The sequence below is a fragment of the Triticum urartu genome, chromosome 4A (genome assembly GCF_056163025.1).
Source record: "Triticum urartu cultivar PI428250 chromosome 4A, HENAU_Tu73, whole genome shotgun sequence".
In the NCBI taxonomy this organism is placed as follows: Eukaryota; Viridiplantae; Streptophyta; class Magnoliopsida; order Poales; family Poaceae; genus Triticum; species Triticum urartu.
In genome coordinates this window covers 617,500,306-617,525,174 of record NC_141876.1, presented here as the reverse complement: position 1 = coordinate 617,525,174, position 24,869 = coordinate 617,500,306, and the positions used below count along the sequence as shown (strand labels likewise).

Here is a 24,869-nt window from a genome sequence, read left to right as displayed (position 1 = left end):
TACGCCCCCAGACAAGTCCACCCAGGGCCGCGTCTCCCAACATGGACGAGGACGAGGCCTAGCCGGCCAGCCAGCCGAGGTTGCTGGTGGCTGTACGTGGTCGCATTTCCGCTGCGGCTCCTAGCCAGCCGAGGTTGCCGTGACCGTGAATACCTCTGGCCGGGTGTGCTACACACACATAGGGGGAGTGAGATGCATCCTTCCGAGGCGCACAAGGAGAGCAAGCTAGATGTGCAGCAGCACCAACCTGAGCTGCTTATGGCAGCTCGGAAGGGCGATTCTAAGCGACTAAGTGCTATTCTGGGCAACGACAACACAAGCACAACGCCGGTTGTGTTGGTGCCTACAGTTGTCGTCGACATTGAGAGGGTGGAGACCCTTGAGATGGACTCAATCCTCCATGTGGTTGCGGCCAGCGGCGACGGTGAAAATTTCTTGGAATGCGCAAGAGTGATTCACAGCAAGGCCCAACACCTCCTAGATGCAGGCAATAGCAAGGGCGATACGCCATTTCATTGTGCTGCCAAAGCTGGTGGGATGAAGATGCTATCCCGTCTCATCGATCTCGCAAGAGCCGATGGTGGTGATGCGAGGGTGAAGAAGATGCTGAGGCAGCAGAACAAGCAAGGCGAGACAACCCTCCATGAAGCCCTCCGCTGGGCTGACAAGAAAACAATGGCGGACCTGGTTAATAAGTTAATGGCGGAGGACGCAGGATTGGCTTGCATTCCACATGCCAATGGTACCTCGCCCTTGTACTTGGCCGTCTCACTAGGACATGATGCTATTCCAGATTTACTGCATTCTATGAACAAGGACTTGTCCTACTGTGGACCAGATGGGCAAAATGTCTTGCATGTCGCGGTGCTTAGGGGCAAAGGTGCGTCTTACGTATTATTTTATTATTTTTTTCGAATATTTATGACCATCTCATCGTATTTTATGATGCATGTATTTGTAGTAAGGTTACTGCAATTTCCATAGATTTTCTTTTTTAAGTTATACACAACATTTTCGGTTGTATAGTTAAAATCATTATGCTACTACTTCTGCAACTTGCGATATATATATATAGCTGCCAGGTTTCTCAGCCCCATGCTGCGGTTTTCTATTCTAGTCATCGGACTAATTTTTCCTGGAAACGATTAGTGCCGATGGTTCAGATTGGATGGATGGGTTTCTTTTTCAATGGAATACCAACCCTCGTCTTGAATTTGAACAACTTTCGAGTAAATCCGGATGTTTTAACTTATTTTCAAATGCTACACAATATCTAATCATTGACGGTTAATAAATAACATCATATTCTCCCTTCGGATGGGTTTATAAGTCGGGCACAGGTTTGTAGATCTTCATTTTGACTAGGAAAAAATGATTAAACTGTCAAAACATATACTATCATTAGATCATTTGTCAAATGTATTTTCTAACCATATAAATTTTGTGATATATTAGACATGTTTATTTGGTCAAATAGAAAATCTAAAAACACGTGCCCAACTTAAAAACACATCCGGAGGGAATATGGTTGAACGAACTGTCGGATCCAAGGGTATGCCCATAACGGTGGTTCATCATAGACGTTTCTTGGACCATCTGTGACAACCATATTATTGATGGTTCTTAACTCAAAACCAACCCTAAAAGCATCTTCAGCCGTTCGGCCTCCCAGGATGCCGAAAAAGAGCCGTCTGGGGCTAAACAGGCGCTTACTTTGCGCGTGGGGGCGACTGCGTTCCCAGTCGACGCTCCCAGGTCGCCGCCAAAATCACGCGAACTCGGCGATATTTCATACAAATTTGTACAAACTCGACGATATTTCATTGAAATTTGTACAAAAAACAGATAAACATGCAAACTACGCATATCCCTGCTACGGCCACCGCCTGCCATCTACATGCCGAGAAGCCTGTAGAAACGGGTGTAGTCGTTGTCGCCATCGTCGTTGCGCGCCGCGCCGGAGCCGCCGCCGTCCCTACTGCACCCCTGGCCAGGGTCGCCGACGTGCGGTGGGGGGTTGGACGGCCCGGCCTCGTCGTCCTCGCCGCTGTCGAGGACGATGACGCCACCCTTCTCGCGTCCGCGGCGCCGGGCCTGGAGCTCCGCGTATGCCCGGCGCTGGCAGAGCACCTGCTCGCGGACGTAGTCCTCCCTCGCCCACTTGAGGGCGGCCTCATCGTCGGGGGTCACCATGTCCGCGTGCTCCGGCTTCACGAGGAGCAGCCTCGGCTCGGGCTTTGGCCGGACCAGGCGGAGGGAGCGCGGGGAGGGGCGGGCACCCTCGTTGATGATGAGGGGGCCGTTGCGGGTGCGGCATCGAAGCGGCGTCTCTTCCGGCTCCGTCTTGACGGGGCGGAGCGCCGATGAGCTAGAGGAGAGCGAGCCGGAGCCCGACGACGAGGACGTCCCCGGCTCAATTCGCCGCGGCGTCGAGGAGCTGCCACGGCGGCGAGAGAAGGACAGTCGTGGCGGGTACTCGAGACACGGCGTGTTGCCGGTCTCGATGTGGTCGAGGACAGCCTCGAGGGTGCGGCCGGGAACGCCCCATCACTCGCGCCGCCCATCGGCGTTGAGGCGTCCGCGGGGGATGATGCAGTTGGTGGAGGCGATCTGGTCTTCGCGGCGGCGCTCGAAGTACATCGTTCATAGTGTGTGGCTGTCGGCGGCGTACCTCGGCTCGTTCCGCTGCGTCTCCGTTAGCGACGAGCGGATGCGGGCGATCTCGGCCCGCCGGCGCTCAACTTTCACGACCCCAGCACACGCATGTCCGGGGGCTCCGGATACTCGGCCTCGTAGAGGAGGCGCACCTCCGGCTCTTGGAGATGGCGGCGGTCGAAGTCGTTCGCCGCCGGGCCGTCTCCTGGGTACCTCTCAGCCGTTGCTCGTCGGCGGGAGGGGGTGTTGCTTTGTGTGGCGATGCGAGGCGAGGTGTGGCAGCTGTGGCGTTCACCGGCGGGGAGATCGACTTTTATAGCCACAGTGGGGCGGCGAGAGGCTGCGTGCCGGGTGATGCATGGCGGGAGCGGGTGGGACGCGCGTCGGTGGCGCCTTCACTGTGCCGTCCGTGAGGCATCAATGGAGGCTGACCAGCGCGGCAGCCTTGGCATTGATTCTCGCGGGAACCGAAGCGATGAGGACGACGAAGCGGCGTCTCGCTGACTCGGCGGGCCCATCCCCGTTTGCGCCAAAAACGCATTCCCCGACGCCCCCAGCACGTCGGGTTCGGCCTGGGTCCGCTGGCGCCAGTTTCGGCCCAAACAACAAAAAACGAGCTCCTGAGGCGCAACTGGGCCGATTTTCGGCCGCCAGTGCCAAAAAAACACCTAAGGAGGCCTGTTGGGGGCGCGGGTGAAGATGCTCTAATTAGTAGACTGCAAGGATTAAGAAGCACCTGTGATTGCCTAGCCGCAGGAAATGTTAGCCATTCCTTTTTGAAGCAATCGGAAGCAAAACACATATACGACAACATTCAACATTCACAAACTACACACACTGCACATGTCTTATTTCAAAGTTACCAATGCAACCATATAGAGTTTTATTATTGTGGGGATACATACAAAGTTCAAGTTATCATCACAACAGCCACATGTCGTCTTCGACTTTGTGGGCATGAAACATGTTGTATTCGTTTATGGAATCAATCTTTAATCAAGAACGTGGCTATTTTGTTTATGGGATCAATCTTTAATCAATAAGGCGAATGAAACTTCTTCAACTCTTCTAAGTTGGACAGTTTCCAAAGCCACAATTTTCATTCAAATCTGCAGTTGTCATCGTCATTATCAGTTGCCTCCAAACAAGCGACTCTGACTTCACCGTAGAGCACATGGCAATATATGGCCACACTACCGGTCATCGTCACCATCTGGACACATTCCACCACAGCTCCGAATTCACACTAACAATCAACCCACGGAAGAGCTCCTCGGACACGCCGGTAAGAACTAACTACCGAATCCCGATCTGTGATCCAAACTCCACTCGATGCCACCATCGGTGCCAAATAGAAATCAGCGCCCCCAAAATGGCCGCCTCAGCAAACCAGGGGGACAAGCCACCGCCAGTCATCAGTCTCCCAGTCGTAGCCGGCTTCGAGACAATGACCCCAAGAAAGAGAAAGACGTGAAGATGCCTTCATCATCTGATCCAGTGTATCAGAGGTTTTCCACTGAAGTCGAACCGTGGGGATAAGGAGTAGCACACCTCCATGAGGGCCCTTCCAAGAAAATGTTGGAAATATTAGCACTTTTCTAATTAGGCTAATCCATGAGTATACAATAAGCATGGCATAAATGATATGCATCTCATAGCGATACCTAAGCATACTAACACGTACATAACATAGAAGTGAACCATCTATGAGCAGCACATATACGGCTAGCACAAGTATGAGTAAGCGAGGGATGAACAGATCATACCCTCTGGTTGGCTAGGCCAACGCGGCGGCGGCAACAGCAACCTTGGCGTCGTTCGTGGCCTTCTTCTTAGCGGCGGCGTCGTCGGCCATGGTGTCGATGCAGGGGAAGTAGTGGAAGCAGAGGCGGACGGAGTTGGGGACGGATCGGGAGCAGTCGCGTTGAGACGCCCCGCAAAAACCTTATTGTCGTTCTCCCGGGCAGGATCTCGGAGACAGGGTTCCGGAGGCACCTGCTCTCCTGACCAACCGTGCACGCGGTCGTCGGGATGGGGTCGCCGGAGATAGCGCAGAGTGAGGAACTGTAGATGATGGCTAGGTTATGCGAGAGGGAGTGAGTGAACCGAACTAGGTCACTTCACTGGGCAGAGCCTTCTTATATAGGCCATCGGTAGGAAGTCGTGGACCTGGGTGGAGGCCCACGACCGAGTCGACGCACTCCCGGCAAGGGAGTCAGAGAAGGGTCGCACTCCCAGCAAGGGAGTCGATGAATCCCGGGGCTCGGCTCATTCCCACAACCCGCGGCGCACGCGCTTCGTGACGAGGCGAGGCGTGGCGAGGCGGGCGACGAGGGAGGGGAGCACGCGTGTACCACTCCTCTTCCCAAGCTCCCAATTGCAAGTGGTAGAACAACCCTTATAAAGTGATCTCAACTCTCCTCAACTAGGGACTAAACTTCTCACCACCTGCCATCTCATACATGGGCCTCAAGATTAACCAGGGATTAGTGTCTTATATGGGCCTAAGCCCATGCATAATCCAACGATCCCCAACCAGATCTCGAGGCACATAAGTTTGCCAACGGTTCCAAACAATGTTTGATATATCAGAAATTTCAGTGGAGACTGTTAAGTTTAACTTCCACCTAGAGCAACAGAATTAGACTTCTTCACAACTGAACAATGGACTGTGTCTTGAATTTTCAGTTTGGCGTGCAGAAGTTTCGCCTATTGTCAGCTGATACGTGGCATCCGAAGGCTAAACCCCATGGGTGGAGCTTATTAGTCATACTCCGTACCTTCTCATGAGCTTACTAGAGATTATCCAATCTCATAGACCGTGACCAGCAGTCGGGCTCACATACGTGTGTTCCTCCATAGAATGCTGTGTAGGTTAGCATCTTGCTTACATAAGCTTTGGAACACATTAAGATAGAAGTCAGCCTGCCTTAAAGAATTGAGAGTATTGCGCATCTCCAACGGAGTGGGTTAATTAAGGATACTCTCCTCAGTTGACAAAAGTCAGCCTTTGAACTCTTAGCCTTGGCAATCACCGTTTGATTGTCATAGTTCATAAGGACAGTCGGTACTGGTTTATCTACCACATGCAAATCCATCAAAAACTCTCGAAGCCATTCTGCTTCGACGCATGATGTGTCTAATGCTGTGAGGTATGCTTCCATAGTCGATCTGGTTAAGATGAAATAGCACCACCACTAAGTGTGAAGACATGTCCACTTGTGGTTTTCATCTCATCAGTATCAGATATCCAATTCGAATCACTATACCCCTCAAGTACCTTCGGGTACCCAGAATAGTGAATTCCATAGTTCGCAGTACCTTGCAAGTAACGCATCACTTGCTCAACAGCATGCCAATGCACATCTCCCGGATTGGAAACAAACCGACTCAGTTTGCACACAGCAAATGAGATGTCAGGACGAGTAGCACATGCTAGGTACATCAGTGAACCAACCACCTAAGAATATCTCAATTGATCTATAGTCGTGCCTTTGAACTTTCGAATCCGCACGCTAGGATCATATGTGTTGCAGAAGGTTTGTAGTCCGAATATCCAAACCAGCTCAAAATCTTCTCAACATAGTGGGATTGCAAAAGTGTAATTTCATCCTCAGAATTTCTCAGTAGCTTGATGTTCAAGATAACATCAGCCACGCCGAGGTCTTTCATCTCAAATTTATGAGATAGAAAAGCCTTGACCTCCTCAATGACTTTGAGGTGGGTCCCAAATATCAGTGTGTCGTCGACATACAGACACAGTATAACTCCTTCGCCCCCACCATAGCGATAGTATACACATTTGTCAGCTTCATTCACAACAAAGACAGCAGATGTCAGAGTAGTGTTGAACTTCTCATGCCATTTCTTAGGCACTTGTTTCAGGCCATACAAAGATTTCACTAGCTTGCACACCTTTATTTCCTGACCATTTATTACAAAGCCATCTGGCTGTTGCATGTAAATTTCCTTGTCTAACTCTTCGTTAAGGAAAGCCGTCTTAACGTTCATCTAGTGGATGAGAAGACCATGTGAGGCAGCCAAAGCGAGTAACACTCGAATGGTTGTCAGTCTAACCACAGGTGAATAAGTGTCAAAGAAATCCTCTTCTTCTTACTGGGTATAACCCTTGGCCACAAGCCTAGCCTTATACTTCTCAACAGTACCATTGGGCCTAAGCTTCTTCTTGAACACCCACTAACATCCCAATGGTTGACAATCATAAGGACGATCAGTGATTTCCATGTCCCGTTAGACAAGATGGAATCCATCTCGCTATGGACCGCATCCTTCCAGTAGTCAGTATCAGGAGATGCATACGCTTCTGAAATGGAACTGGGAGTGTCATCATCCACGAGGTACACGAGGAAATCATCACCAAAAGACTTTGCAGTCCTTTGTCTCTTGCTCCTCACAAGAGCTTCCTTGTCATCCTCCGTGGAACTCTCATCACTTTTATGTTCATAGTATTCCATCGGAATGACATGTTCAGGAGTCTCATCAGATTCCAGTCTAGAAGTGCTTTGCATATCTTTCATGGGGAAAATATCCTCAAAGAATGTAGCATCCCTAGACTCCATGATCGTGCCGACCTTCACGTCGTGTACATCATATTTCACCACTAGAAATCTATAGCCAACGCTATGCTTGGCATAGCCAAGAAAAACGCAGTTCACGGTCTTTGGTCCCAACTTGCGCTTTTTGGTTATCGGCACATTGACTTTCGCCAAACAGCTCCAAGTGTGCAAGTAAGAGGGTGTAGTTCTTTTCTTTTCTTTTTCCATTACTCACAGGGAGTAGTCTCCTTATCCTTCGTGGAAACTTTATTCAGGACATGACACGATTTCAATACAACCTTCCCCCGCCATGCCTTGAATAAACCCGATGTATCTAACATGGCGTTAACCAAATCAATTAGAGTATGGTTTTTCCGTTCGGCAACCCTGTTTGACTGGGGTGAGTAGGGAGGCGTCCTCTCATGAATAATACCATGTTCCGCACATAATAAATCAAACTCATTAGAAAAGTACTCTCCACCACGATCAGACCGGACCCGTTTTATTTTCTTCTCAAGTTGGTTCTCAACTTCAGCCTTATAGATTTTAAAGTAGGGTAGAGCCTCATCCTTAGTATTTAAAAAATACACATAGCAGAATCTAGTGGAATCATCAATTAGAGTCATGAAGTATTTCTTTCTACCTTTAGTCAACACACCATTCATCTCACAGAGATCTGAATGTATGAGCTCTAATGGTGCCAGGTGTCTCTCTTTCGCAAGCTTGTGAGGCTTACGAGGTTGCTTAGCTTGCACACACGCATGGCACTTAGAGTCTTTGTCTAAAGTGAAACTCGGGATTAAGTCCATCTTAGCTAGCTTCGTCATACAACCGAAATTTATGTGACAAAGACGTGAATGCCAAACCTCAGATTCATTCACATTAGAATGAATTTTGTTCACGACTTTATTACAGAAATCATCCAGGGAAAGGCGGAACAAACCACCACAATCATATCCTTTTCCAACAAATAGTCCATACCGAGATGCGACTACTTTGTTAGACTCAAATACTAACTTAAACCCCTCTTTACATAGAAGGGAGCCACTAACGAGATTCTTCTTTATGACGGGGACATGCTGCATGTTCTTCAGTTGCACGATCTTTCCCGAAGTAAACTTCAGATTTACCGTGCCAACACCATGAACAGAAGCATGCGAGCCATTCCCCATCAGGACGGAACAATCTCGTGCGACCTAGTAGGAAAAAACAAATACACATCAGCACACACATGAATATTGACCCCAGTGTCAACCCACCAATCGGTGGACTGATAAACTGAAAGTATGGTAAACAGATTACCATACCCAGATGCCGCATCATTGTTGCTCAGAGTGACATTCACAGACTTGGAGTCCTGTGCTGGCTTCTTGTACTTGTTTGGGCACTTGTTTGCCCAATGTTCCTCTGAACCACAAGTAAAGCAGTCATCTCTCTTTTTGTCTTTCTTCTTACCCTTCTTAAAGGTAGTATTTTGCTGGACAAAGTTCTTTCCCTTGAACTTGTGGAAGTTCTTCTGCACCACATTGGCGCTAGAAGAACCCTCTGTCCCTTTCACGTATGAGTCCTTTGCTCTCGAGTTTTGCTCAACACTGAGATGACCGATGACATCCTCGATAAAGAATTCACGTCTCAGGTGCTTGAGAGAAGTAGCAAAGTTCCTCCAACTAGGAGGGATTTTTGCAATATTGCAACCCACGACAAACTTGTCCGGTAACTCACATTTCAGGAGCTCCAGCTCCTTAGCAATGCACTGTATCTCATGAGCTTGGTCCAATACAGGACGGTTATCAACCATCCTGTAATCATGGAACTGCTCCATGGCATACAGCTCACTGCCAGCATCGGTTGCGCCGAATTTGACTTCGAGCGCGTCCCACAAGTTTTTGGCAACCCCCATATGAATATATGCGTCAACCAACTTGTCTCCAATCACACTCAGAACTGCTCCCTAAACGATTGTGGTTGCCTCCCTAAACGTCTTCTCCTTTTCAGGAGCAATCATTTCTGTGGGGGACACACCACCAACCCAGAACACGTTCATGGCTGTGAGCCACAAGGTGGTCCTAGTCTGCCAACGCTTAAAATGCGTCGCGGTAGACTTTTCCGGTTTCAGAGTAGCAGCAAAGCCTTGAATCGAAAAGTGCCTAAAATAAGGTTTTTGGATTGTTTGAAATATTAGCACTTTTCCAATTAGACTAATCCACGAGTATACAGTAAGCATGGCATAAATGATATGCATCTCATAGCGATACCTAAGCATACTAGCACGTACATAACATAGAAGCGAACCATCTATGAGCAGCACATATACGGCTAGCACAAGTATGAGTAAACGAGGGATGAACAGATCATACCCTCCGGTTGGCCAGGCTAACGCGGCGGCTGCAACAGCAGCCTCGGTGTCGTCCGTGGCCTTCTTCTTAGTGGCGGTGGCGTCGGCCATGGTGTTGATGCAGGGGAAGTAGTGGAAGCAGAGGCGGACGGAGTTGGGGACGGATCGGGAGCAGTCGCGTCGAGACGCTCCGCAAAAACCTTATTGTCATTCTCCCGGGCAGGATCTCGAAGACAGGGTTCTGGAGGCACCTGCTCTCCTGACCAACCGTGCACGCGGTCGTCGGGATGGGGTTGCCGGAGATAGCGCAGAGTGAGGAACTATAGATGACGGCTAGGTTATGCAAGAGGGAGTGAGTGAACCGAACTAGGTCACTTCACTGGGCAGAGCCTTCTTATATAGGCCATTGGTAGGAAGTCGTGGGCCTGGGCGGAAGCCCACAACCGAGTCGACGCACTCGCGGCAAGGGAGTCGGAGAAGGGTCGCACTCCCGGCAAGGGAGTCGACGAATCCCGGCAACGCAAGTCAGCCCACAGTCCAACGTCTCGGACAGTGGCCCACCTGTTAGCGACTGTGAATTAATCCCTGATTAATTATTTCGTTGCTGAGCGGCAAAAATAAGCTCCGGCTAAGCTCATTCTCGATACCCGCGGCGCGCGCGCGTCGTGACGACGCGGCGGCGGAGGAGGAGCGCGCGTCTACCCCTCCTCTTCCCAGGCTCCCAATGGCAAGTGATAAAGGAGCCCTTATAAAGGGGTCTCAACTCTTCTCAACTAGCAAGATGGGACTAAACTTCCCACCACCTGCCATCTCATACATGGGCCTCAAAATTAACCAAGAATTAGTGTCTTATATGAGCTAAGCCCATCCATAATCCAACAGAAAAGCCATACACCTGCAAAGCGCCGCCGTGGCATATCCTAAACGGCGCTCGCTGCGCCCGTCACAGTACTATTCGCAATCGGGCGCACACCCCTGCAAGGAGCCCTTATAAAGGGGTCTCAACTCTTCTCAACTAGCAAGATGGGACTAAACTTCCCACCACCTGCCATCTCATACATGGGCCTCAAAATTAACCAAGAATTAGTGTCTTATATGAGCTAAGCCCATCCATAATCCAACAGAAAAGCCATACACCTGCAAAGCGCCGCCGTGGCATATCCTAAACGGCGCTCGCTGCGCCCGTCACAGTACTATTCGCAATCGGGCGCACACCCCTGCAAGGAGCCCTTATAAAGGGGTCTCAACTCTTCTCAACTAGCAAGATGGGACTAAACTTCCCACCACCTGCCATCTCATACATGGGCCTCAAAATTAACCAGGAATTAGTGTCTTATATGGGCTAAGCCCATCCATAATCCAACAGAAAAGCTATACACCTGCAAAGCGCCGCCGTGGCATATCCTAAACGGCGCTCGCTGCGCCCGTCACACTACTATTCGCAATCGGGCGCACACCCCCTGCTGCGCTAGGCTGGCCCGTTGTCATTTTTTTTCTGTTTCAAACTGAATCAACGCAAAAAATTAACCAAGAATTAGTGTCTTATATGAGCTAAGCCCATCCATAATCCAACAGAAAAGCCATACACCTGCAAAGCGCCGCCGTGGCATATCCTAAACGGCGCTCGCTGCGCCCGTCACAGTACTATTCGCAATCGGGCGCACACCCCTGCAAGGAGCCCTTATAAAGGGGTCTCAACTCTTCTCAACTAGTAAGATGGGACTAAACTTCCCACCACCTGCCATCTCATACATGGGCCTCAAAATTAACCAGGAATTAGTGTCTTATATGGGCTAAGCCCATCCATAATCCAACAGAAAAGCTATACACCTGCAAAGCGCCGCCGTGGCATATCCTAAACGGCGCTCGCTGCGCCCGTCACACTACTATTCGCAATCGGGCGCACACCCCCTGCTGCGCTAGGCTGGCCCGTTGTCATTTTTTTTCTGTTTCAAACTGAATCAACGCAAAAAAAATGGTGTGTTTGAGGCAGGGTTCGAGCCCAGGATCTCCACGTTCAAAGAGCAGCGCCCCATCCACCACAACAAGTCGATCGATGTGTCTAGACACTTCTTTTGTCTTATTTATTCTTTGTAAAGGTCGGGGAATCCTGGGTTCTTTTTTGGAACGGTTTTTTACTTTACTTTTCTCGTTTTGTGTTTCTTTTTTCCTTTACTAAATGCGTGAACTTTTTACAATTAGTGATTATTTTTTAAAATTCGTCATTTTGTTCGGTGTTTTTTTTTCTTTTGTTCACTTGAATGTACTATTTTTCAAAATTGATAAACTTTTTTTCAAATTTGATGAACTTTTTTTGTATTGGATGACTTTTTTCGAAATCGATGAACTTTTTTTGTATTGGATGACTTTTTCCAAAATCGATGAACTTTTTACAATTCGTGATTATTTTTAAAAATTCGTCATTTTGTTCGGAACTGTTTTTTCTGTGTTTTTTTCTTTTGTTCACTTGGAATGTATTATTTTCCAAAATCGATAAACTTCAAATTCGATGAACTCTTTTTTGTATTGGATGACTTTTTTCGAAATCGGTGAACTTTTTTTTGTATTGGATGACTTTTTCCGAAATCGATGAACTTTTTACAATTCATGATTATTTTTTAAAATTCATCATTTTGATCGGAACGGTTTTGTTTGGTGTTTTTTTCTTTTGTTCACTTGAATGTACTATTTTTCAAAATCGATAAACTTTTTTCCAAATTCGATGAACTTTTTTGTATTGGATGACTTTTTTCAAAATCGATGAACTTTTTTTGTATTGGATGACTTTCCAAAATCGATGAACTTTTTCTGTATTGGATGACTTTCCAAAATCGATGAACTTTTTACAATTCGTGATTATTTTTTAAAATTCATCATTTTGTTCGGAACGGTTTTGTTTGGTGTTTTTTTCTTTTGTTCACTTGAATGTACTATTTTTCAAAATTGATAAACTTTTTTCCAAATTCGATGAACTTTTTTTGTATTGGATGACTTTTTTCGAAATCGATGAACTTTTTTACAAAATTATTGAACTTTTTCCAAATTCGATGAACTTTTTTATAATTTGATGAACTTTTTTCCAATATTGATGATTTTTTCCAATATTTATGAACTTTTTTCAAATTTGATGAACTCTTTTCCAAAATTGATGAACTTTTTTACAAAATCGATGAACTTCTTTCTAATTTGTGAACTTTTTTTAAATCGATGAATTTTTTAAAAATTGATAAACTCCGAACTTTTTGTTCAAAATCAATGAACCTTTTTCAGATTTTCTGGACTTTTCTAGAAATCGACGAACTTCTCAGATTTTTGTGAAGTTTTTGTAAATGGATGAGTTTTTTTCTAATTCGTGGTTCTTTCTAAAATATGTGGACTTTCGGAAAAAAAATTGATGAAATATGTTTCAAATTTGATGAACTTTTTTTAAAGTTCATGAACTATTTTCAATATCTATGAACTTTTTTCAAATTGATGAACATTTTTAGAGAATCGATGAACTTTTTTAGGGAATCGGTGAACTTTTTTTGGAAATTGATGACCGTTTGTTCATAATTGATGAACTTTTTTCAAATTTGTGAACTTCTTTGAAAATCGATGTACTTTTTTAGAATACATGACATGTTTTTTCTAATTCGTGATGTTTTTTAAATCTGGAAAGTCAAAATTTGTTCACATTTCTTTAAAAGAAGTCACGTTTTTCTAAATAGTGCGGCTATAGTTTTGGTTTAATATGTTTCGCGTTGAAAACTTTCACAGAGGGTGTGATAGCTTTATTGGTTAGCCAACCATGCGTTTAAGCAAATTGGCGCAAGTCCGATACCTCACGAAATTGAATTTTTTTCTGGTGGTTTTCGCGCTGTAAATACTTTTTACACTGTAAGCGTGTTCATGGGCTGGCCCGCTAGCGCGCTGCGGTAGGCGCCCGTTGCCTCAGTGGGCGCATAAGGCGCCCGTTAGGAGCTCCCCGCCGCCGTCGCCTATTCTGATGAAGACCAGAAAGAGGATTCTCCTGAAGACGCACCGCCCACACCGAAAGATCACCAACAGCCAGATCTGCCGAGGCCGACCCCGATCTGGCTACTACCCTCACACTAGACAAACATCGCAGTGCCAACAAGCGCCCACAGCGTCGTCCACGACCAGCGCCGTTGTGCCTATAGGTTCGCTGATGCACCAATATAGGTGCGTCAGCGTCACCATGCTCCTTGCTTTTGTTGTCGCGGTCACTGAGGGCCAAAAATGACCAGTGGAGGCAGCCATGACTAGTCCTCACAGGCATGTAACTGCACCGCCCAGACCATCCATCTCGATCAGCCTTGGTACCAAGGCTCGCATGCATTACCGCCATTGTCGACCAGGTGGTCCGTGTGGCCGCCTCTGCAAACTCCGGCACCACGGTGTCACACACACACACACACACACACACACACACACTACATTCATCAATCTTATGCAAATATAAACCATGATTTTGCACACTTATAGTGTATATAACCATGATGAGTGACGTTTCGAGGGGCCAAAGTTTATGGAGTTTCCAGAAGTCCATCAAGTACAAAAAAAACCTAAACTTCACCTTGATGGCCAGGTAGTGATAACCAATTGATGGATTTGCTCATACATCAAGGTCTTGCGAGCACACTTTATTCTTTCCTTTCCCTGTTAAAGGATAATTCTTCCATTTTGATTTGATAAGCCAAAAAGCATTGTTTAGCTAGGTTCGGTTGCAAACTTGCAATTGATTTTGACCAAGTTAGTGATGAAACCATACCTAGACGATTTCCAACTTAAATCAAATTTCATCACAGCTGTTGGCCAACTAAAATGAACATCCGAAATTGCAGGGATTACAAAGAAGTTACTGGACTGGAACAATGTGCTCACAAAACAAGCGGACCAATGCACTGGCAGTACGCCTCTTCACATTGCTATATCATGGAGGGATCAGAGCATGGACGTGATTGAACTATTATTGGAGCAGGACGAATCATCCGCATTTCAATGCGACAACCGGGGTTTGTTCCCGATACATGTGGCAGCAATGCAAATGTCGTGGTCTGCAGTTCATATCATCTTGAAAAAGGCACCCAGATGTGCCGAACTGCGTGATGCTAAGGGCCAGACCTTCCTACATGTTGCTATTGAGAAGGGGCGCTCTTTTGTGATCTGAAGCTGGTTCAACCGCATATCATTTGCGTCTATTATTAACGTGCAAGACAATGATGGAAACACTCCAATCCATCTGGCTGCTTTGGTCGGGAACGAGTGGATTTTCTATTTTCTAATTCAGAACCCACAAGTTCAGCTGGATTTTGTGAACAACAAAGGGCAAACACCGCTTGATATTGCATGGATGATGATACCCCAAGGGCTTAATTACGTGCTGGTAGTTCATCAATCTTATTCTTCGGTCGTATTTATGTATTTTCAATCAGTATTGTTCTGGTCTAGATAGATATTGTGTACTATCTAGACTAGATAGAAGTGGCTTACCTCCATCATAAGAAAAAGAAACTCATAAACCTTTTGAATTAATTTGTTCTTGCAGCACCCTCGAAATATGATATATCTACTACTTGAAGGCGCTGGAGCTAAAACTGCTACTTACCGGTGCGATTGGTTCCTCAAAGAGCATATCCGGCCACTAGATATTAAACAAGAAGAAAAGAAGATCTCAGATTCAACACAGATTATTGGCATTGCGTCAGTGCTAATTGTGACAGTAGCTTTTGCAGCAGCTTTCACTTTACCTGGTGGGTTCCGAACTGATGACGTCAAGGGTAAGCCCAATACAGCTGGCATAGCCATGCTCTCTGAAAAACCAGTCTTCCGTGCGTTCATCATCGCCAACACGCTGGCGTTGGTTTGCTCTGCTCTAGCTACCACGAGCGTTCTGTTCGCTGGGGTGACCACAGTTGACATACGCACGCGCATGACCGCCTTCAGCATCTCTATCTTCTTTGTCTACTCTTCAGCCAAGTCCTTGGCTGCCGCATTTGTGTTCGGACTCTACGTGGTGCTGGCGCCGGCTGCCCCGGTAACAGCTTATATTTCTTGTGCTATAGTAGCCCCTTTCCTTTTTCTCGATGCTGCTTATTTTAACTTCACGGTAGCTATCGGGGAGGTAATGCTGCTCAGAAGGTTAGGTTTCAAGGCATGGCTTCGCAATTTCAAATTCTCCCGGCTTCGTTTTCGTTGGCTCAGCAAGTGGTGGCGTGACCTAATGTGACATATTTTGTTCTTCTCTCTCTTTTTTTTTAAACATCAGTACACACACAAGAGCTCCAGGTGAAAACCGTACATGTAATCTTAGTTGGTTGTTTCTGGTAAAGGACATTCTTCTTGTCGAAAATAGATAAAGGTCATTCTTATTTAATCGATATATCGGGTTGATACAACTCCACTGATCGAATACTCGACCTCCACATAGCACGACACACACAACCAAAACGACCGACTGAACGAAAAAGAAAAGTATTTATGATCTTTCTCAATCGCTTTAACATCATTTGCAAAACTCTTGTTTTTAAATAAGTAAAATAATGAGGTTGCCTGCCATCTATTAGTTTCTGGAGAATAGCATTGCACAAATCCCAAGAGAATGTAAGCTTTTTCTGGATAATCTGGTCTAGATAGAATTGTTGGGGAACGCAGTAATTTCAAAAAAAAAATTCTACGCACACGCAAGATTCATCTAGGTGATGCATAGCAACGAGAGGGGAGAGTGTTGTCTACGTACCCTCGTAGACCGAAAGCGGAAGCGTTATGACAACGCGGTTGATGTAGTCATACGTCTTCACTATCCGACCGATCCTATCACCGAAGGTACGGCACCTCCGCGATCTGCACACGTTCAGCTCGGTGACGTCCCACGAACTCTAGATCCAGCTGAGGTCGAGGAAGAGTTTCGTCAGCACGACGACGTGATGACGGTGATGATGAAGTTACGGACGCAGGGCTTCGCCTAAGCACTACAACGATATGACCGAGGTGGAAATCTGTGGAGGGGGACACCACACACGGCTAAACAATCAATTTGTGTGTCTATGGGGTGTCCCCCTCCCCGTATATAAAGGAGTGGAGGAGGGGATGGTCGGCCTTCTCTATGGCGCGATGGGAGTAGGATTCCCCCCTTCCCTAGTTGGAGTAGGAGAGGAAGGAAGGAGGAGAGATGGAGAAGGAAAGGGGGGCTCCCAATTCGGATTGGGCATTGGGGGGCGCCCCCACCTTGGCCGCCTCCTCCTCTCTCCCACTAAGGCCCATATACTCCCCGGGGGTTCCCGTAACCACCCGGTACTTCGGTAAATGCCCGAACTCATCCGGAACCATTCCGATGTCTAAACATAGACTTTCAATATATCGATCTTTATGTCTCGACCATTTCGAGACTCCTCGTCATGCTCGTGATCACATCCGGAACTCCGAACAACCTTCGGTACATCAAAACACATAAACTCATAATACCGATCGTTATCGAACGTTAAGCGTGCGGACCCTATGGGTTCGAGAACTATGTAGACATGACCGAGACTCATCTCCAGTCAATAACAAATAGTGGAACCTGGATGCTCATATTGGTCCCTACATATTCTACGAAGATTTTTAACGGTCAAACCGCATAACAACATACGTTGTTCCCTTTGTCATCGGTATGTTACATGCCCGAGATTCGATCGTCGGTATCTCAATACCTAGTTCAATCTCGTTACCGGCAAGTCTGTTTACTCGTTCCGCAATGCATCATCCCGCAACTAACTCATTAGTCACATTGCTTGCAAGGCTTATAGTGATGTGCATTACCGAGAGGGCCCAGAGATACCTCTCCGACAATCAGAGTGACAAATCCTAATCTCGATCTATCCCAACTCAACATACACCATCGGAGACACCTGTAGAGCATCTTTATAATCACCCAGTTACGTTGTGACGTTTGATAGCATACTAAGTGTTCCTCCGGTATTCGGGAGTTGCATAGTCTCATAGTCATAGGAACATGTATAAGTCATGAAGAAAGCAATAGCAACAAACTAAACGATCATCGTGCTAAGCTAATGGATGGGTCAAGTCAATCACATCATTCTCTAATGATGTGATCTCGTTCATCAAATGACAACTCATGTCTACGGCTAGGAAACTTAACCATCTTTGATTAACGAGCTAGTCAAGTAGAGGCATACTAGTGACATTTTGTTTGTCTATGTATTCACACATGTACTAAGTTTCCGGTTAATACAATTCTAGCATAAATAATAAACATTTATCATGATATAAGGAAATATAAATAACAACTTTATTATTGCCTCTAGGGCATATTTCCTTTAGTCTCCCGCTTGCACTAGAGTCAATAATCTAGATTACAAAGCAATGATTCTAACACCCATGGAGTCTTGGTGCTGATCATGTTTTGCTCGTGAGAGAGGCTTAGTCAACGGGTCTGCAACATTCAGATCCGTATGTATCTTGCAAATCTCTATGTCTCTCTCCATGACTAGATCGTGGATGGAATTGAAGCGTCTCTTGATGTGCTTGGTTCTCTTGTGAAATCTGGATTCCTTTGCCAAGGCAATTGCACCAGCATTGTCACAAAAGATTTTCATTGGACCCAATGCACTAGGTACGACACCTAGATCGGATATGAACTCCTTCATCCAGACTCTCTCATTTGTTGCTTCCGAAGCAGCTATGTACTCCGCTTCACACGTAGATCCCGCCACGACGCTTTGCTTAGAACTGCACCAACTGACAGCTCCACCGTTCAATATAAATACGTATCCGATTTGTGACTTATAGTCATCCGAATCAGTGTCAAAGCTTGCATCGACGTAACCATTTACGACGAGCTCTTTGTCACCTCCATAAACGAGAAACATATCCTTAATCCTTTTCAGGTATTTCAGGATGTTCTTGACCGCTGTCCAATGATCCACTCCTGGATTATTTTGGTACCTCCCTGCTAAACTGATAGCAAGGCACACATCAGGTCTGGTACACAGCATTGCATACATGATAGAACCTATGGCTGAAGCATGGGAATGCCTTTTATTTTCTCTCTATCTTCTGAAGTGGACGGACATTGAGTCTGACTCAACTTCACACCTTGTAACACAGACAAGAACCCTTTCTTTGCTTGATCCATTTTGTACTTCTTCAAAACTTTATCAAGGTATGTGCTTTGTGAAAGTCCAATTAAGGGTCTTGATCTATCTCTATAGATCTTGATGCCCAATATATAAGCAGCTTCATCAAGGTCTTTCATTGAAAAATTCTTATTCAAGTATTCTTTTATGCTATTCAGAAATTCAGTATCATTTCCGATCAACAATATGTCATCTACATATAATATCAGAAATACTATAGAGCTCCCACTCACTTTCTTGTAAATACAGACTTCTCCAAAAGTATGTATAAAACCATATGCTTTGATCACACTATCAAAGCGTATATTCCAACTCTGAGAGGTTTGCACCAGTCCATAAATGGATCGCTCGAGCTTGCACACCTTGTTAGCACCTTTTGGATCGACAAAACCTTCTGGTTGCATCATATACAACTCTTCTTTAGGATATCCATTAAGAAATATAGTTTTGACATCCATTTGCCAAATTTCATAATCATAAAATGCGGCAATTGCTAACATGATTCGGACGGACTTAAGCACCACTATGGGTGAGAAGGTCTCATCGTAGTCAACTCCTTGAACTTGTTGAAAACCTTTCGCAACAAGTCGAGCTTTGTAGACAGTAACATTACCGTCAGCGTTGTTGACGCCAGATTTTGACATGGTCGAAAACACAATTATTCGGCCTTTGTCGGCTGAATGAAGCTTGCCGGCTGAGTAAAAAGCTTGTCGGCACAATGGAAAACTTGCTGGGATGGAGACCTTGCCGGCGTGGAAAGCTTGCCGGGATGGAGATCTTGCTGGCATGGAGATCTTGCCGGCATGGAAAGCTTGCTGGCGTGGAGACCTTGTCGCCGTGGAAGCTTGCCGGTGTGAAAGCTTGCCGGGGTGGAAAGCTTGCCGGGTGGAGACTGTCAAAGTCAATCCGACCCATATTTAAAGATAGATCCTGTGAGTCATAAGATAGCCTTAAAAGGAGAAGTGGCCCGCGTAGTTTTATGCAGATCATCGAGGCGGACAAGTTTAATGTTGAACTCGACTCCATCCGAGTTAATATGCGATTCCTATGGCCCGTGCAAGAAGCAGGACAGAAGTATGGGACAGATTCGGGCTAAATCCAAGTTGGACTGGAACTAGAGTTGTAGGACGTGAATTGATGTAATTTTCTTGTAAGGAAAGCCTAGATGAATCCGTTACTTGTACGGGAAGTCCAGCCGCCTCTTATATATGTTAGAGGTGACGGCCGATTGAAACAACACACAGTCGAACAAATCAATATACTGCTTTTTCATCTACATTTTATCTCTTCATCGTTTTTCTCTCTCGTTCTTCGCAGTTCCTCAAGTTTGAGAGCTACGAATCCCGAGGCTCTAGGGGCGAGCAATTTGACCTAGGGCAGCCCATAGCCGTCGCGCTCCCTGACGGGGTCCCTCCCGGGCGTGCGGTGCGGGGTTTCGGGTCTGCAAAAGCGCCCGTCGACTGTCCTGCATATCGCTCTGTCGGTCAGGCCTCCTTCGACGTGAGCTGCGGTGCATCACCCCCGGCGTCGATGGTACACGTGACGTGTTCGTGTGTCAACACACTTTTTGGTGCGTGTGGCGTGCGTCTGTTGCTTGGCTATGGCCGACAGCCATGGTGGTTGGCGGTCTCGAGCAGTGCACCCCCATTCCTTGCCGGCATGGTGCTTGGCAGGGCGCGGCGGTCAGTTGCGTCCGGTGGCCGCTCTTGGGTCTGCCAGCTGGCTCTTGGATTTGGTCGTCGGTGGCCTCCGCGAGGTGCGGTTGGCTACGGCGGCGGCCTCTTCGTCGTCGGGCTGGTGTGGCGGTGTTGGTTGGTTGGCTTGTCGGCGCCGGTGCGGGATGATGTGCAGCCGAGGTGGTGTGGGAGCTTGGGTGAAGACCCTGTCTCGGCCTTGTGCCGTGACCAGCTATGGCGGCGGTTGTGGCCGTCGTGACCTTCCTAGAGGCATCGCTGATTTGCTACCGCACCCCTCCCGCACGGATCCGGCCATCTCGGCCTCTTCAGGGGAAACCCTTGATCTTATGATCGGACGATGACGGTACCTTAGTGTCGTTCTCCCTCTTGGGGGCTTCGTCTTGGAGCTCGGCATCGGCAAGCGGGACTGGTGGCTTGCGGCGGTGGTGGCGTCCATGCTTATGTGGCAACGATGATGATGGGAGCGATGTCGGCGACGCGGCAATGGTTGCGGTAGTCGGCTCTTCTTCGGCGTGTCCATGGTTTTGCCTCGGTTTGTTTGTTGCTATGGAGTCGAAGCTGCTGCGGCGGGGCCCTGTAGTATACGATGAATGGCTGCAGGTAGCCCGTTCGGCAATCTCCAGTGGTGCCAGCCGTGCCTGGTTTTGTCCTTCAGAGTTCTTCGTCAGGGTCGGAGCTGCGTTGTTTGGCCGCAGGAGGCTGAGGTTTTGTCATAGATCTTCATGCAGCTTCACGCGTCTGCTACAGTGTGGGTTGAGTCGACGATCGCCTACCACGAAATCGGAGTCGTTTGCTCAGAGTGTAGGGATGGCGATGACGCCTTTAGGGAGGAGTGATGACGATGACGCCTACGTGCGGTCTCGCCGAGGCCCTCTTTGGAGTGGTGCGCGTGGGTTTTTTTAGGTGTGCCGCTTAGTGGTTGTGAGGGTTTTTGCCTGGTTCTCCATAATTAATTGGACAATTTGGTTTTTGCTCGGTTTTTTCTAATTAACTGAGCAACTCTCTTCTACTTAATTAATTGATGAGGCAAAATTTTTGTCTCCGTTTCGAAAAAATATGGAACCCAGATTGGGGTTGATTCCGTAGGGCAATTATACCCGGTGATAGACACACTACCTGTTTTGACGAGATTACGAGAGGAATCGGACAAATCGCCCCGCGAATCGCCGTGTCGCCCGTCGCCGGATGCGGCGATCGATTTTGCTCTCGATGGACGCGCCTATGTTTTGCTCTGGATGGGATCGATCCCGTTCAGTTTCCGATCGAGGCGCCGAGCAGGCGGTCTGGGACGATCGACTTAGGTGGAGTCGTGGACGCGCCAGCGGCCCAGAGCCATGCGCGACCCAGCTCCCAGGAAGAAATATGTATATAGGCCTGTAAAATTTTTGCGGCCCCTAAAATTCATGGGCCCTGTGCAGGCCGCACAGTCCGCGCACCTATGGGCTCGGCCCTGGCCACAGCAGCAAGATTCATCATCTACTACAGACGATGCCTTAGCTAATTTATTAAGAGAGGAGATGTCTAAGATGCTTCGAAAAAATTTTGAAGTTGAGTTACCTCGGAATCAGATTTACGAGAAGCCATATCCCGAGTACTTTGATGCCATCCAGTTCCCTTCGGGATATAAAATTCCAAATTTTGTTAAGTTTAAAGGAAAACGCACAAAAATTACATGGGAGCATGTTAGTCAATATTTAGCACAATTAGGTGAGGCAGGCTCGTTAAATGAATTGAAAGTGCGTTTGTTTCCTTTATCATTAACTGGTACTGCATTTTCATGGTTTTCTTCTTTACCACATGGTTCTTTTCGGGTTTGGTCGCAGTTAGAGCAGAAATTTCATGATCACTTTTATAGCGGTGACAATGAACTCAAGTTGTTGCATATAACATCGGTTAAATAGAAGCATAATAAATCGGTTTCCGATTACATCAAAAGATTCAGAAAAACAAAGAACCAATGTTTTAGTTTGATGATAACTGAGAGACACGCAGGTACACAGCTAGCAGAAGCGCTTGATTGATTATCTTTGGATTGGAGGTTGGCTCAAGTACGTACGTAGGAGGCCTGGCTAGCATATAAAGTACGCCCCGGATGTAGCTTCTTTTTTCTTTTCTTTTTAAATAACAGGTCCATGCATGCACCATCTTTTCTCTCTCTCTTTTAAATAACAGATCTGCATGTAGCTTGTAGCTACGTAGCCGAATACAGCAAACCAAGCCGTCCAGATATGTACTTTTCCGTTATTAGCATTTATTAAAAGTTTAGTCAAGTACAACACGGGCAAAAGAGTCTTTTCAACTGTTTTTACACCATTAAAGTCAAAAATGGACTAAAGTGTCATAAAAGGCATAAAATTTAGATTCAGTGTTATACATCCTAGCACGTGGCCCCACGGCCGACCTCGCGACCTATCAGGTCTACGATATCAAGGATACACGTTTTACACAGAGGCCAAAGATATAAACAGTGATTTTCAGAACTCAGGGGTGACAATGGAATGCATGACCAGCAACAACGCCGCAACTGAAAGATTCTACGGAAGGGTCGAGGAGATCTGGGAGCTTGACTACTCTAGACTGCACAGTGCGACGATGTTTTGTGTCAGATGGGCTAAGAAAGTCAAAAGAGAAAACCGGTATTCCACTACCATGTCTATACCCGATGCCAAGAGTGCTACCGTGAACGCCATCGCAAAAAATGAGCCATGGATACACGCTAAGCACGTGACATAATGCCTATTCATAACCGACCCAAGGAATCCCAACTGAGTTGTCGTGAGGAGAGGCAAAAGGAATATCATTGGAATGGATGGAGTCACCAATAAGGAAGACTATGACCAGTACGGCAACCCGATGAGGGAAGATGACAATGACGATAAAGCATACGCCAAAAGAAGAATCAATACTATATCTAAGAAAGATCGTACTCCATGGAAAAGGAAAAGTCACAACGAAAGGCTCAATTATTCGTCAACGAACAAGAAGAGAAAAAAACTCACTCAAAAATGAAAACGTCGACGCTGAGAAACCATTGTACGCACTTAATCGTTATCGGTGAAATGATATGTAATCTAAACCGCCGCCTGAGTTAGATACACTGTATCCGATCCGATCCCCTTCTTCCCGGCTCGGACTTTTTTCTGAAAAAAAAAGAAAAGAAAAAGAAAAATGAGAAAGGACAGAAGAAAATGAAAAGAAAATTACAAGGGATAGAAAAGAAAAAGGAAAATGAGAAAATAAAATAAAATGGAAAATAAAATTTTTAAAAAAGAAAAGGCAGGAAGGAAAAAAGAAAATGAAATGAAATGAAATGAAAAAAATAAGTCAAAATAGCAATAGCGCATTTTTTCTAAAAGGCGCTACTGCTAAGTGAAAATAGCAGTAGCACGTTTCTGGATACGCGCTATAGCTAACTTAGCTATAGCGCGTTTTGTCTTGAAACATGCTACTGCTAAATTATCTTTAGCTCATATAAAAAACGCGCTACTGCTATTTTGACTTAACCCGCACTGTGCGGGCCTCTTTGCCCCAATTTCCCCATTCCTCCCCTTTGTCCTTGCGCCATCGCCGGAGCCCTCGTTACCCTTGCCTCCTCGCACCGTCGCCAGAACCCGTCCTCGCCGCGCCTGCCTTTTCCTCGACGTCGTCGCGCACCTGCCTCCTCCTCCTCGACCTCGCCGGCACCTGCAGCCTCCTCGACGTCGCCTCGCTCCAACCTCCTCCTCCTCGACCTCGCCGGCGCCTGCAGCCTCCTCGACGTTGCCATCTCCCCCGACCCCGCCTCCCCTCCGACCATCCTTGGTGCGGCCGTCTCCCCCGACCCCCCTCTGTAAGACCCACCCATCCCCCGACCTCTCCCCTCCCCTCTTCTCTGATCTCTGCTCTCTCTCTCTCTCTCTGCTCTCTCTTTCTGTGCCATATGAACCCTAGCTAGGTTAATTTATGCAATATTAGTGCTATATGAACCCTAGAGCCTCGAGCCTCGATGGCGGCACCTACAGCCTCAAGGATCGCTGCCCTTCAATACGAAGAATGAATAAAGAACGAGAGAGAAAGAACAAGGGAGAGATATAAAACTAGGGCAAAAAGTAGATGTGTTTTGCAACTGTGTGTTGTTCAATCGACCATCACCTCTCGTCTATTTATGAGGCGGCTGTACTTCCGTACAAGAAAAGGACTCCAAGTCTCTTTCAAATCCTTCCAAAATTAGCCGAACTTGGATTAGATATGTCTGACACAACAGTTTGGTTTTTGTGTTTCACAGGCCAAATACGACCTTAGATGAAGATGCGCTCCAAAAGCAAATATAAACGTTTTGACGACACGAACAATTTTCGTGTTGGCCGTTTTTCGATTCGAGGGCATCTTGAGGGCCGAACCGCTCGCGCGACCCATCAGATATCGTGTCTGATGCCCCAGGCCAGTTTTTACTCATGATAGGTCCACAGTGCGTTGGCTCCAACTTTTGCATATGACCTCGGAGTGA

General features: G+C 46.8%; 1 protein-coding gene across 1 annotated transcript; it reads left to right on the top strand.

Moving 5' to 3' along the window:
* The first annotated feature begins 4 nt into the window (after window positions 1-4).
* Window positions 5-15,825, top strand: LOC147977445 (uncharacterized). Its single transcript, XM_087519329.1, has 3 exons — window positions 5-880; window positions 14,394-14,935; window positions 15,098-15,825. The coding sequence occupies exons 1-2, from the start codon at window positions 193-195 to the stop codon at window positions 14,717-14,719; spliced, it is 1,014 nt and encodes a 337-aa protein (XP_087375455.1). The 5' UTR covers window positions 5-192; the 3' UTR covers window positions 14,720-14,935; window positions 15,098-15,825.
* The last annotated feature ends 9,044 nt before the right edge of the window (window positions 15,826-24,869 follow it).

Excerpts from the sequence above, each read along its gene's own strand:
- LOC147977445 (XM_087519329.1), top strand. The coding sequence starts at position 193 with ATGCATCCTTCCGAGGCGCACAAGGAGAGCAAGCTAGATGTGCAGCAG. Across the intron at positions 881-14,393 it reads CGCGGTGCTTAGGGGCAAAG|GGATTACAAAGAAGTTACTG; the intron begins GTGCGTCTTACG and ends CCGAAATTGCAG.